The following is a 12,171-nucleotide window of genomic DNA, read 5'->3' as shown; positions in this document are numbered from 1 at the left end:
CCCGTTCTTAGGCTGGGTCTACTAGGCCAGAAATGGCAAATGACAAGGTGTCGTTGACTTGCTCTCGTACGAACGAGTTTGGGTCGGGTGCAAGTATATGTATTGTCGCCTCTCAGGCCAGATCCAATATTCCGTCTCACGCTTCTATAATGCCAGTCGTTTACAGTCATGAACAAACATCGTCTACTTCTGGGCCTCGAAGCCCGGGACGCCGCCGTTTGCACCAGGCCCAAGGCGTCCCTTTCCCAAGAGCGGCCCAATCTTGACAGCGGGCGCCGCCGTAAACTCCAACCTCGGGGGCAGCTCCCTGGGGCACCAATGCACGGTGCCGTACCGCAGCCAGTTCCCGTACGTCCCCGGGACGTCGTCGGCGCCGTCGTGCTTCCTCCACAGGGAGCCGAGCGTCTGGCCCAAGACCCTGATGATCAGCCCGTGCGCGAGCTTGAACCCGAAGCTCTTGGACAGGCAGGCCTCCACAATCTCCCGCGCGAGCTTCTGGTCGTCCGTCTCCGCGTCGTCGTCGCCCGCCCGGGGCAGCGGGAGGGACATGAGCTCGAACTGGCGCGGGCCGTTCCACGCCGTCATGTCGTTGATGAGCTGCGAGCCGACCATGTAGTCCGTCGTCCAGACGTGTTCGGCGACGTACGCGGGGCCGTTCCAGTCGTCGGCCTCGTCGACGAGGCCCATGACCATGGTCAGGACCTGGCCCTGTATGATGTAGTCGGTGAGCATCTTGCTGACCTCGGCGGGCCCGTACGTCTTTCCGTCCTCTTCAAAGGACATGTCGGCGCCCATCATGGGTACGCCCTCGAGGAGAGGGCTCGCGTGCATGCCGTCGGTGCTCGACCTGCCGCCATCCGCGGCCCAGAGCGCCAGGAACAGCCTGTGACAGCGCTGGAACAGCGGGTTGTTGCGTCCCGAGGCGAAGAAGTAATTGGTGAGGCTGCGGCTGTCGACGCCGCCGGCATTGTACGTGAGGACCTCGTACGGGGACTCCGAGTCTCCGACGGTGGCGTTCCAGAGTCGGTCGAGGTCGCCAATCTGTATCATGCCGACGTCGGCATACACGCCGCCGTACGTGTTGAGCAGCGGCCACCTGACGAGATCGGACGTGTGCTGGGGCGCGTAGTCGCCACCAATGGTGCCATCGAGGAAGGCCCTGGGGAAGATGTCGGGGTCGTGGATGTCGAGAAAGTGGGCAATGTTGAGCGGGGAGCCGGGCTCGCGATCCGTGACGCGGACCACCCAGCCTTGTTTTGAGAAGCGGCGGTGCCAGGCCCGGACGGTGCGTCGCGCGTAGGGATGCATGTGCGCGAAGCCGCGATGCCAGAAGAACCAGATGTTCTTGTCGTCCGTTACGGGCTTGGGGTGGAGGAGGTCGTGGTCGACTTGGGCGTCGGGCCGGAGGTCCAGGCGCTCGCTGGGTATCTCGTCGACGCCCTCGGGCCGAGGATACGCTGCGAGGGATCTCATGATGTGCGAGGGGGAGGTGATGGACGAGGTGGTTGAGGCGGTGGTGGTGATGAGCATCAACAAATGCAGGGAATGTGCGGGAAGTGCGCATACGTGGGCGCGGTGGTGAGGGAAGTTGGATTCTCGGACGAAGGAACCATTGATAGTTTGGGGCCCATCTGCGGTCTTATATAGATGGGGCTGATGATGTTCATAGTGAAAATGAACTGAAAAACGCCCAACGAAGATACAAGCCCGAAGTTCAAGCCTTGAAAGTCTTAACTGTTAACAAGACTCGAAGTCACACAGCCAACCAAGATGGTGCCCCTCGGTTCAACCCCACCAAGGAGCCACTACTCCGTACAGTTGCTAGTGTCCGCATCGCCCGCGGGTTGCCCCGCTATGAGTCGAAATGACTTGATCCGATCGGCGCACAGACGGGCTGCTTTTCGGTTGTCATGTTGCATTGCATCTCGGCTGAGCCTTGCTGCATGCATGTCAAAGGCGAAGTAAGTGCGCATCTAGCTAGAGCTTGTGACTCGCACGCTGTTCCTTTTTTTTTTTTTGCACAAAAAAGCAGGCATTCGGGAGTGTGCTCATATCGTGACGCCGCCAGCCAGATCAGCGTTGGCGCAATAAGTGCTTCGGCGTTTCCCAACAGCTCCATCATCCAAGGACTTACACGAGAACCCGTTGACAGCGATTGATGCACTCAGCAATGTCTTTCCTGGCCGTCAGAAACCAGTCGCAGTCTAGACAAGCATGGTGATTATTCATCGTTAATCTCTCTTCTGGCCTACGATACCCCCCTTTCTCAGTCCAAACCACGCGACGACCGCAACAACGGCGCAGCTCGAGAAGATGGTCCAAAACGCCGCCCGGTACCCCTTCATGAGCGTGTCCACGGCCTCCGCCTCGGTGTGCTCCGTGACCGACGCCGCAATGGCCGCAGTAATGGCGAGTCCGACCGAGTTGCCAAACTGCCCAACCTCGTTGAAGACGCCGCCGGCCAGCGACTGCATCTCCGGGGGGTACGCGTCCGATATTACGAGATTCGACACGGTGAATAGCACTGCAAGCGGTCAGACGCGGGGGAGCCTTAACGAGACTGGCTGGGAGCGGGAAGCGGCAACGACGAGTCCCCTTACCGTCTGGGTTCACTGGCGACAGAAACATGGCCCAGAAAGGCGCGAGCCAGTAGTTCTCGCCCACGTCGATGGTCGCCATGAGCGGCGGTGCCACCATGCTGATGAGCGCCGAGACGAGCACCAGGGTGCGCACCTTGACCCGCGAGATGAGCAGGCCCGTGATGATGTTGACCGCCGTGCCCATGATGACGTGCGGCAGGAATCGCAGGGAGCTTTGCAGCGCCGACAGTCCCTCGACTTTCTGGAAGCTACCGATGCGCGTCAGCCGTTGTGGGCAGAGTCGACGCCCTTCAAATGATACTCACTACAGGGTCGTAAAGTACTCGATGCCGTTGAGCGACGCCCAGCAAAAGAAGACGGCGATGCACACCGACGTAAACGACCAGTTCCGCCAAAGGCTGTTCGGAATCAGGGCAGGCCTGCCACGCCTCGTCTGGTAATCCATCCAGAACGGGAAGCTGGCCAGCAGGACGAGGGACACGCTCAGCGTGGCAATGTTGGCGGCGTCGCTTAGCTTCTTGTACGAAGACGACGTCATGGCCAGGACGTAGAGCAGCATACCGAGCGCGGCGCTCATGATGACGGCGCCAACCCAGTCAATATCATGAGCGAGGCGAGCCGCCCACCTGCGCTCCGACGAGACCCGCACAGGCGGCAGCGACCAGATGGCGCACGTCGAGAGGCAGACGTTGATCATGGCCATCATGTAGTACGCCCACCGCCAGCCGATGGTGTCGGCAAACACGCCGCCGAGGACGAGCCCGAGCGCGTACCCCAGCGGGCTGCCCATGCCGTTCATGGCGAAGGCGATGTTGCGCCAGGGCCCGCGCGGGAAGGTGTTCGAGATGAGTCCCACGGCCGTGGGCAGGCACATGGCGATGGCGGCGCCGAGCAGCGTCCGGAAGATGATGATCTGGAGCCCCGTCCGCGCGAGCCCGACGCCCAGCGTGAAGGCGACGAACAGGTAGCTGCCCGTCAGCCACATGAGCTTGGCGCCGACGACGTCGGCCACGGCCCCGAAGACGAGGAGCAGGCAGCCCGCGGCCAGGGCGTAGACGGCGGCCGGCCAGAGGATCAGCGCCTCGGAGAGCCCCACGTCGTCGGCGATGCGGGGCAGGGCGGCGATGAGGATGCCGGAGCCCATGGTGTTGAGGAAGCTGATGCCCGCGAGCGTCACGATGACGGTGACGCGCCTCCATTTCGAGATGCCCAGCGCTTCTTCCGCGCCGGCGGCAAGCGGGCTTGTTGCCTCCGCCGCCGACACATCGTCGCTGCGAGGCTCCGTCGACGGCCGCGAACTTGCCGCAGCCTTGGGACTGAGAGTGGCGAGGGGGGGCTCGGCCACGGGAGTCTCCAGGGCGACGGTCGTTGAGCTCGCCATGCCGGCTGAGACGTGGTGAGTGCGGCTCATTTGAGATTCCGTGTCGTTGGATGACCGGTTGGTTAGTAGTTTGCCAACCCTGTGCAGTCACCAACGGGTGGGAAACACTGCATCTTTTGAATCCTGACAGAGACGCATGAACATGTGCCTCCAACGGCACGTCAACCATCGCGGCTATATCGTGAAGAGATTGATAATCAAGCGCTGAGTCACCCAAATGCGGACCTTATTCCTTGTTCGAAGTAGTGGGAAAAGGCCATAAACTGTGCCTCTCGGTAGTGAACCGCCATTTTCCCCCTTCAGGCAATAGCCGCCGTCCGGGCTGAAGGCCGACGCGCGCCGGGCCGGCTCCATGTTTGCATCCATGCAGGCATTGCATGGCTGCATCTAATAAAGCATCTGTATTCAAGCCTTGTTTCTGGGGTCTACGGCCCCGGGAAAGCCAACGGTAATAATGCCATGTCGTCATTTCCACATGTCCCGGCGGGATTTGGAGTTGGTGCTGTAGACAAGATCATTCGAACGGATCACACCCTGACCCAAGCCATGCTGCTCGTCCCGTCCATCCGTCACACACGGCGTCGCTGTAACGACTCGACCCGAATCTTCATGTATCCACAAAGAATGCGGCCCGACTTACGATCAAAGGCAGCAGGGAAGTGCACGCACACTTACCGGTGGCAGCTTAGCTCGCCCCGACAGACCCATTGGAGGAGCATTGGTCTGCTTGGGCTTGTGAGAAGAATGTATCATCTCACGAGGCGACATTACTGGGCCATATCATCTGAGCTTGATTCCAATCACATTCTCTTACCAAATGCCATCTGGTGCCATTGGCCCCTGGCCAGGCTCACCCCGCTACGTCTTGTGTACAGGAGGGCCTGGCCTCGACACCACGTTGAGACACTGGCAGGCGCCGTTATCGCCCTCGCTTGTCTGGTCCGGCGCCATCAAGTCCTCTCTTAGTCTATGATTTCCCCCGCAATGCACCCCACAGCAAAACATGCCAACCCCCACGGTTCGCCCCGTCGCGTCGCCAGGATCAGTGGTCTTGCTCGGTGACAGAAAAAAAACCCCTGGCCGTCCCCAAACCCAGCCGAGATCGGCATGAATGTGTTCACCAATATCTTTGAACCCTTTTCCTCGACCCCGCTCCTGGGTGTGTCTTCTCTTCAACCGTCCAACTGCGGAAGCGATTATCGTCAGCTCTCTGCGGCGGTGCGGCTCAGGCATCGCGAGTTTCGACGACATGGCCAAGCTTCTAGGCTTCTCCAGGAGCCCGCGAGAGGCGCAGCACACCAATGAGATGTCGCAGGGCGAGCGCGCCTTTGTGTGGCGGCTCGACATCTTCCTGCTGACGTTTGGCTGCATCTCGCAAGGTAAGAACCACAGCATGGCATGGCGGTTCCTTGTGTCTTTACAAGCGCAAAAGCTAACAGCGATGCAGTCATCAAGTATGTGTGGCTACCTTGCACAGTGTCGGCAAATGGTACTAACCGGCTCGTCAACACGAAGATTCCTCGACCAGTCCAACATCAGCAATGCCTACGTCTCCGGCATGAAGGAAGACCTCAACCTGTACGGAAATGAGTTGAATTAGTACGTCTCGGCTTGCACCTCGGAGCGTTTCCGAATATTTGCTGACGATTGCTTCCTCCCATTCCGCAGTTTCACGACATACTTCAACATCGCATACTGCATCATGCTGATCCCGTCACAAATCATCCTCACATATGTCAGACCCAGCTGGTGGCTCCCGTCCCTGGAAGTGATATGGGGCATCATCACTGGCCTCATGGCCATAACCACTAACGCCACTCAAGTGTACATCCTCCGTGTCTTCCTTGGGTTGTGCGAAAGCGCGGCGTACCCGGGCATGATTACCCTCTTTAGTGCGTTTAGATCCATGTCGCGTCTCTGCTTCCCACTTCTGACTGCCGGACAGTGTACTGGTACACCCCGGTTGAGATGGCCAAGCGTATTGGCTTCTACCACTCTTGCCAGGCCATAGGTCAGATGATGTCGGGTGCCATGCAGGCTGCCATTGTAGACACCCTGGGCGGTAGATACGGTCTGACTGGATGGAGGTCAGTAATTCGCTTCCTATCTCATTGAGGACTCTGGGTTGACCGTAAGCAGGTGGCTTTTTGTCATAAACGCCATCATCACGGTGATATGGGGCCTCGCAGGATACGTTATGATCCCCGACTCTCCATACAAGCCGAATCCCTGGGCCTTTTGGTTCACGGAGAAGCATGCCGAGTTTTCCAGGATCCGCCTCGAGAGGACCAATCGCGTCGACTCCAAGCCAATTACTTGGGCCGCCGCCGTGTACGTGATGAGCACACCCAACCCGTTATTGAACATAACCTGGACCATGCTGATTCTCTTGCTAGGCGAACTTTCACTAGCTGGGTCGTCTACGTTATTGCAATTCTTTACATCGCCATGGTTCTTGGAACCTCGGGTTACAACTATTTTGGCCTGTTCCTCAAGTCCATTCTCAACAGTGACGGGACCCGGCGATGGACAACCTCTCAAGTCAACTTGATTCCAATCGGCGGCAGTGCAATCAACGTCGTGTTCGGTAAGGAGTTGTGCCGTGAAGCCATGCCACAAGCTAACAGTTGCGTGCAGTTTGGATATGGGCGTTTTTGTCTGACGCATTGCGCACGCGATGGCTTCTCATCGTAGCCCAAGGTCGGTCCGCCCTCGTTCATTGTCAATGCATGTAGCACTAACAGCCTTGAAGCGTTCATCGGAATCATTGTCGGCATCATCCTCAGCATCTGGACCTCGCATCCAACCGGAACGCCACTCTCGGCGGCCTACGCTGGATACTTTCTGTCTCACATCCCGCTCGGTACCGCACCGTTGATCTGGTCATGGCTATCTGACCTGTGAGCAACTCCCTTTCGTACTCGAAACCGAAAGCCCTCAACTGATCCAATTTCTTTTTAGAAAGCCGCAGGATCCGGAAGAGCGATCCCTGACTGTTGGTGCCGCCATTGCCGGCTACTACTCGATCTCAGCCTGGAGCCAAGTGCTCGTTTGGCCCGCCAGTCAAGCGCCGTATTGTGAGTTGCAAGGACTACCTATATACCCCATGTGTGCATGCGGACTGATCTGTGGCTTTAGATAAATACGGATGGCAGTCTGCCATTGCGCTACTGACACTTGTGATAATTCTCACGGTCATACTACGCATCTATGATGTCAAGTACCTGCTGTATGTCATATCTTCTCCAGCGTCCCACTTGTAGGTAACTGACGTGAACAACTCGCAGGCCACAGCGAAACATGTTCTTCGAGGCAGCTCGCGATAAACAGGACTGTGCCAACGAGACTTCCGCTCAGGCTGTGGATGATAAGGGCGATGGCATCACTTCTGTGCGAGCAGCCTAAAGGAGAGAATGTGCCTCGAGGAGTCAGCGTTGATGTCTCGATCTACTAAAACGAGATGACCTTCGCCTGAGCTAGGCCATGCCATTGTTCTCTTGTTTTACGTATAGCCTGCTCGCGGACCATCCAGTTTGAACATCTTATGTGAGCAGGGAGTAGAATCATCATTACCGTAATTACATGAGTCTTAATCGCGACTCATTCAGTCCAGCGCTCAATCACCCGCTCGATACGTGCCATAGAATCCAGTGCCTCATTCTCCGCCTTGAGCTCAGTTGCCTTCGCTTTGAACTGTCCATTCCCCAACACACCCTCTACAGCCTCGCGCAACTCTGCAACTTCTGGACGCTGCTTACGCATGTTGACCCCAAAGCCAGCCCATTCAGCACGCATAGACACCTCGGCCTTGTCCTCCGTCTGGCCGGCGAACACACCCGGCACGCCGTTGGTGACCGCATGACAAAAGGCCCCATATCCGGCGTTGGAGACAAACACGTCTGCGAGAGGCAGCACAGCATCGTAGGGTATGTAATCCGCGACGTGCACGTTGGGGTGTAGGAGGTCGTCATCGTCGAGAACCGCTCCACGACGGCCGAGTGCGGCAATGACTAGCACATCCTCGCGGCCGGCAAAGGCATGTATTGTCGGAATGGTCAGCTCGCTCCAATCCATGTTGACAGTCCCTTGACAGACAAAGATGATCTTCTTGTCTGGGCGTTCCGCGTGACGAACAACCTCCGGCCACCATTTGGGGTACACCACCGTCTTTGAGATGCCACGCCGGGGGAGGCATCCAACAAACTCGACTGAGCTGGGCATATCGGACAGTTCATACTCGAGACTCGGCGAGCACAGCATCACCAGGTTGTCGTAGCCTTCGTGCCACGCACTCAGCGGGCTGCCAGTCGGAACCGCAGTGCATCCGCACTCGTGAAGCACCCTCTGCCACGCCTCGACCAGCGGCTTAAACGGCCCATCGTGAACCAGGCGATGCAGCCACTCGTTCCGCTGTCTGCCCGAGTCCGACGAATCTGGCGGCAGGCCGAGGACGAACGGTGCCGTGTCCCGGCTACGCACCATCAGCGGCGTTGGACTGATGCCAATCGTCTTGGGCATCTCGCTGAACCCGCGAGGCAGCGGCCGGCCGTAGCGAAAGGGCATGGCGCCCATATTAGGACCGTCCTCCACCATGATGATTTGCCTACTTGGTTCTCTGGCCCGCAGCTCCTCGAGCGCCCTCGTAACAGCGTCTACCCGAACTCGCATGTTCTTGTAGAACACATGTGAGATTTGCTGAGTGATCCGCTCCAAGCCAATCGGTACATTTTTGCGTGTCATCGTCTCTTCGATAGGTGGTCCGCTCAACTCCCAGGGCAGCTCGAGGAATTCTGCGCCCACTTCTGTGATCCTGTCGTGGTAAGCTGGGGAGCAGAGATATGCAACATCGTATCCTCTTGAGACCAAGGAGGTCGCGATGGCGAGCACTGGATTTGTATGGCCTTCGCCAGGGAAGGATGTGAAGAAGAGAAGGGGTTTCTTCTTGCTCGGATTGCGTGTAATCATCATGATGGAACGTTGGTGCAAGGACTGTGTCTGCGCTTCTGAATGCGTGAAAATGAGAAGCCGATTCCCTCAAGTATCACAAGGGAGGGGTATCTACTTAAGCTCAATGCCAGAGCCTTGATCTAACGCTCTGGTCAGCATCGCCGATCGGCGGACCTGCGGTCTACGATTCGCATATCCGAGAAACCCGACTACGACGCTGTTAAATCTTAGCTGAATGATCAGCCTCCAGACTCGGTGTTCGCAAGCGTCATTATGTGAACAAGTCCGACGCGCCATGGCCAATCCAACATGGAGTACTTGGGTAATTATTTCTTGTCAGATATAAAAACTGTGAGATTGATTCGAGCCCGGCTCAAAAGAAGGAATGCTAGATGACATCGATTGGAGGGTAAAGGGAGAAGCGACGCTCGCGAATTGATCAGTCTCAAGCACGCAAACGCCGCGGATTTCCACGATTGACAAGTGCTCACCCTGACGTCTTTTACGCAAATCTATCTTTGTCAGCGGAAGTCCACCTTCGACATTGATCACGCTCACCTGTTTCGGTGTGTCAAGCCGCGAGCCGAGCCGAAAAGGCGGCACGACCCGACGCACGCACGCATGCGGCGTACAATAATAAGCTGGCGCGCACTGGCGACCTCAACTCGCGGAGATGCTTGATTCGCCACGGAGCCAAGCAAAGTCCACGGACTCAGAGCTCAGGCAGTGTTAGCTTGGGATCAGCGTCACATCTCGGCCTCGGTCTCGTCGTCTGAAGCGCGAGATGCGGGTCACCCAGCGAGTAGCGCCACTAGAGGCTGCGCTTGACGACGGGAAGCCCTCAAGCCTCAGGCACGGTCCCATTGTCAACATTGCACGGTCGCGGTACGCGTTGCGTTGTACAGCTGGTCGTTCTGTCGTCGGACTTCCCACCCCTTTCTGAATCATCAAAGTACTCAGGGAAACGGCCACTCGTTCCGAGGTTTCAAACGACAAAAGCCAAATACATGGCCTTGAGGCGAGGGTCATATTGCAGACACTCTCCTGCATACGTGGCACCTTGGCTTTCAAGGCAACCCCATGTCCCCAACCGACTACCTGAGACCATGGCATCTGGTTATTAGCGTCTACCCGGTTATTGCGCTCCTAATCAAGCGAGAGAGGGTATCTTAAATCCAGCAATCCGCGTGAAAAGACAGCGCCAGACCTCAAGGACTTCGTGGATTCAATAACTGTGACGCCAAGATTCTGACGGAGTATCAAGGCTTCCAGAGAGATAACACAGTTGGAGCCTTCCATCAAATAGAAAGTTGTGCCGGGTCTGCATGTTGAGCTTAATGAAGACTTGATCCGTATGCCTGCGGGACGTTGTATACTATTAGCCATCTGGCATGCACAGCCAAGATGGGATATGTAAAGAGGGCCTCGCTAGCTGTCGTAGCTTCGAGACTCAACGTCAATAGACTTGCAAGCCTGCAAGCCGCCGATGCTGTCGTCTTCCCAATCGCGATAGCTGTCATTTGGCGTCAATAGTGTAATCGCGGCTATGGATGAAGTGGTGGCCGGAACTGCCCGCCAAGGATATCAGGTACCGGTGCCAAGTTTCAATTGTACAGTGGTTCGAAGGGGCTAGAATCTACTTCTCGGTCCCAGGCTGAGACCCGTTTTCCCAGCTCGGTACTACGGCTCTGTGCTAATGCAGAACAATGGTCATTTCAGTATCTTCGCACTATTGAAGGGATCATCAAGACGGCCTTTTAACTCTTTTGAGATTTAGCACAGCTGGAGCGCGAAAAGGACATCGCGAAAATGTTACCGGCTTCAGAATGATGCATTTGGGGTCTTGTGTATGGAGGCTCGAACGACGTCGATAACGAGAAACACGTTTGTATTTGCCATGACTACTAGAGGCACGAAATGGAGCACCCGCTGAAATGGCATACACAAACCACCTCTATTATAGCGAAAGCCACAAGGCTCCAGTGTAGGTATAGAATGGCACATCAGGAATTCGTCTCTATACACACACAAAGCTGTACACCAAATATACACGTAGTCTTCGTGTTCTTGACCGCAGATACAGGCGGATAAATCGAATAGCAGTGACTCCCCATCCAGCGTATAATCATTACACTATCATCGCTAGCTATTCTGGCTTTTTGAGGCCTAGCTCTGATCCGTGACGAATGGTTCAGATACTGAAGATCGCTATATGGCAAGTTCGCGCACCGCGAGCACTAGCTGATTAGACCACGACAAAAGGGGTGAAGGTGCAACAATGAGAGTATGCTTTAGGGCATACTCGACACTGAGAAGGGCAATTGATATGCTGCTGTCATGATACGCCTCATTAGCCCTACCATCAATCTGCGGCAACTGCGCAGCTTCTTCTCATGTCCCAGAGCAACCGGCGATCTGTCGGAGTGTGACTTGCAAGGGGGGTCCAGTCGGCGGCATGAGTTCCACAGCCGTGTTCGACTGTTGCGGGAGCCTTGATCCAGAGGAACCCCTGCCTTGACTGTTGGACGAGTCCATGCTTCGTCCGAAAAGGTCAAAACGAGGAGAATTGAGCGCCAATAAGTGCCATCCGTCCGTCTGGTGTGACCCTTCTTCTGCCGCTTCTGACACCTATTACGTCCACCAGAGACAACCACACTGCTTCTTTCAGGAAGCCGCTGCGGGGTCATGACCAATGGCTTGCAGCACAGGTCTCTCTGCAACACTGTCACCGACATATGCTCGCATGAAGATGCGCTGCAGCACTCGTTTGGCAAAGGAAATGCGCCACGACTTAGTCCCTCGGCGGCTGGTGGCAGCATCGCCGACTTTGTACCGGACATGCGGACCATTCGGCAGTCTCGTAATCGCAATCGGTAACGATGTGTTTGGGTGGCCCACGGTGAGCGTATCAGGAGCAGAGAGATTGACACTTGCTCCAATTGTTGAGGCCCCAAACTGCCAAAGAGGGCGTCAGGGGGGTTTGTTCCCCGCCTTTGTCGATTTACAACCAAGGGACCCCCCTGTCTTGCTCAGATTGGCAAATGAATGGGGAGTCGTCCCCCGCTTCGTTCGCCGTGCCCGTGGCGCTCGGATCCGGAATGTTTCTTCCAAACTGTCCAGGGGCGTCTTCACCCGGTCAAAATGCATTTTATGATGCGCCGTTGAACCTAGCGGTTGATTCACCTACTAAGTTTAGAGGGCGGCCAACGTTCACTTTATCCTGTGCGGGGCGTCTGGGCTTCA

At 56.6% G+C, this 12,171-nt stretch overlaps 4 protein-coding genes across 4 annotated transcripts; 1 reads left to right on the top strand and 3 right to left on the bottom strand.

The window, feature by feature from the left end:
* Window positions 1–115: 115 nt before the first annotated feature.
* On the bottom strand, window positions 116–1,706 carry JDV02_003291 (uncharacterized protein). The gene has a single exon (XM_047984410.1). The coding sequence runs from the start codon at window positions 1,528–1,530 to the stop codon at window positions 184–186; it is 1,347 nt and encodes a 448-aa protein (XP_047840384.1). The 5' UTR covers window positions 1,531–1,706; the 3' UTR covers window positions 116–183.
* Window positions 1,707–2,231: 525 nt separating this feature from the next.
* On the bottom strand, window positions 2,232–3,868 carry JDV02_003290 (uncharacterized protein; the record flags this gene model as incomplete). The annotated part of the gene is made up of 3 exons (XM_047984409.1): window positions 2,906–3,868; window positions 2,601–2,848; window positions 2,232–2,524 (listed from the first exon to the last, which is right to left on the bottom strand). Exons 1-3 carry the CDS (start codon window positions 3,742–3,744, stop codon window positions 2,232–2,234), a joined length of 1,380 nt encoding a protein of 459 aa, XP_047840383.1. The 5' UTR covers window positions 3,745–3,868.
* A 1,362-nt stretch (window positions 3,869–5,230) lies between these two features.
* JDV02_003289 (uncharacterized protein) lies at window positions 5,231–7,386 on the top strand (the record flags this gene model as incomplete). Its single annotated transcript, XM_047984408.1, has 12 exons — window positions 5,231–5,360; window positions 5,429–5,435; window positions 5,497–5,580; window positions 5,650–5,873; window positions 5,927–6,068; window positions 6,121–6,312; window positions 6,393–6,568; window positions 6,619–6,681; window positions 6,734–6,881; window positions 6,943–7,058; window positions 7,120–7,210; window positions 7,269–7,386. 12 exons carry the CDS (start codon window positions 5,231–5,233, stop codon window positions 7,384–7,386), a joined length of 1,491 nt encoding a protein of 496 aa, XP_047840382.1.
* Window positions 7,387–7,410: 24 nt separating this feature from the next.
* JDV02_003288 (uncharacterized protein) lies at window positions 7,411–9,100 on the bottom strand. Its single transcript, XM_047984407.1, has 2 exons — window positions 9,044–9,100; window positions 7,411–8,984 (listed from the first exon to the last, which is right to left on the bottom strand). Exon 2 carries the CDS (start codon window positions 8,947–8,949, stop codon window positions 7,582–7,584), a length of 1,368 nt encoding a protein of 455 aa, XP_047840381.1. The 5' UTR covers window positions 8,950–8,984; window positions 9,044–9,100; the 3' UTR covers window positions 7,411–7,581.
* Window positions 9,101–12,171: the final 3,071 nt, after the last annotated feature.

The sequence above is a fragment of the Purpureocillium takamizusanense genome, chromosome 2 (genome assembly GCF_022605165.1).
Source record: "Purpureocillium takamizusanense chromosome 2, complete sequence".
Lineage (NCBI taxonomy): Eukaryota > Fungi > Ascomycota > Sordariomycetes > Hypocreales > Ophiocordycipitaceae > Purpureocillium > Purpureocillium takamizusanense.
Note: the sequence above shows the minus strand (reverse complement) of the source record. Positions and strands in the feature narration are given on the sequence as shown.